Genomic DNA, 432 nt, shown 5'->3' on the forward strand with positions numbered 1-432 from the left:
ACGCGGTCGTGCCACTCGTCGGGCCGGGCCCTGAGGATTTCATTGCGGCAGCTCTCCAGGTGCTGCTGCAGGAGCAGGAGGAGGCTGCGGGACAGCAGGTAGCCAAACCCCCCGTAGCAGTAGTGTCCCTCAGTGTCCCCACCAATGAACTCCTCAGGACGGCCCAGATAGAGGTGGGTATCGATGCTTAGGTGGGCGACCAGGCGGCTGATACGGTGCGCCTCTGTGTAGGTGTCGTCCTGCACCAGGAAGAACCAGTCGAAGTCGTTCACGTAGTGGTCCAGAAGGTACCTGACAGTCTGGTACATATTCCAGATGGGCCGTTCGTCACTGTGTGTCACCACTGTCATGCCGTGGGGCACCTTGCGGCCCCGCGTGCCTGTGAAGTACACTAGGCGCTCCAGGCGGTGGGCCAGCGTGCGGCTGGGCGCC

General features: G+C 63.0%; 1 protein-coding gene across 1 annotated transcript in view; it reads right to left on the reverse strand.

Moving 5' to 3' along the window:
* CHPF (chondroitin polymerizing factor) overlaps window positions 1–419 on the reverse strand; it is a 3,177-nt gene extending 2,758 nt beyond the window's left edge. The window contains exon 1 of the mRNA XM_010143742.1: window positions 3–419. Within this exon, the coding sequence (XP_010142044.1) occupies window positions 3–350 (348 nt within the window). The 5' untranslated portion in view covers window positions 351–419. The remainder of the gene's footprint in view (window positions 1–2) is intronic.
* Between the last annotated feature and the right edge of the window lie 13 nt (window positions 420–432).

The sequence above is a fragment of the Buceros rhinoceros genome, unplaced genomic scaffold (genome assembly GCF_000710305.1).
Source record: "Buceros rhinoceros silvestris isolate BGI_N320 unplaced genomic scaffold, ASM71030v1 scaffold19469, whole genome shotgun sequence".
NCBI classification, from domain to species: domain Eukaryota; kingdom Metazoa; phylum Chordata; class Aves; order Bucerotiformes; family Bucerotidae; genus Buceros; species Buceros rhinoceros.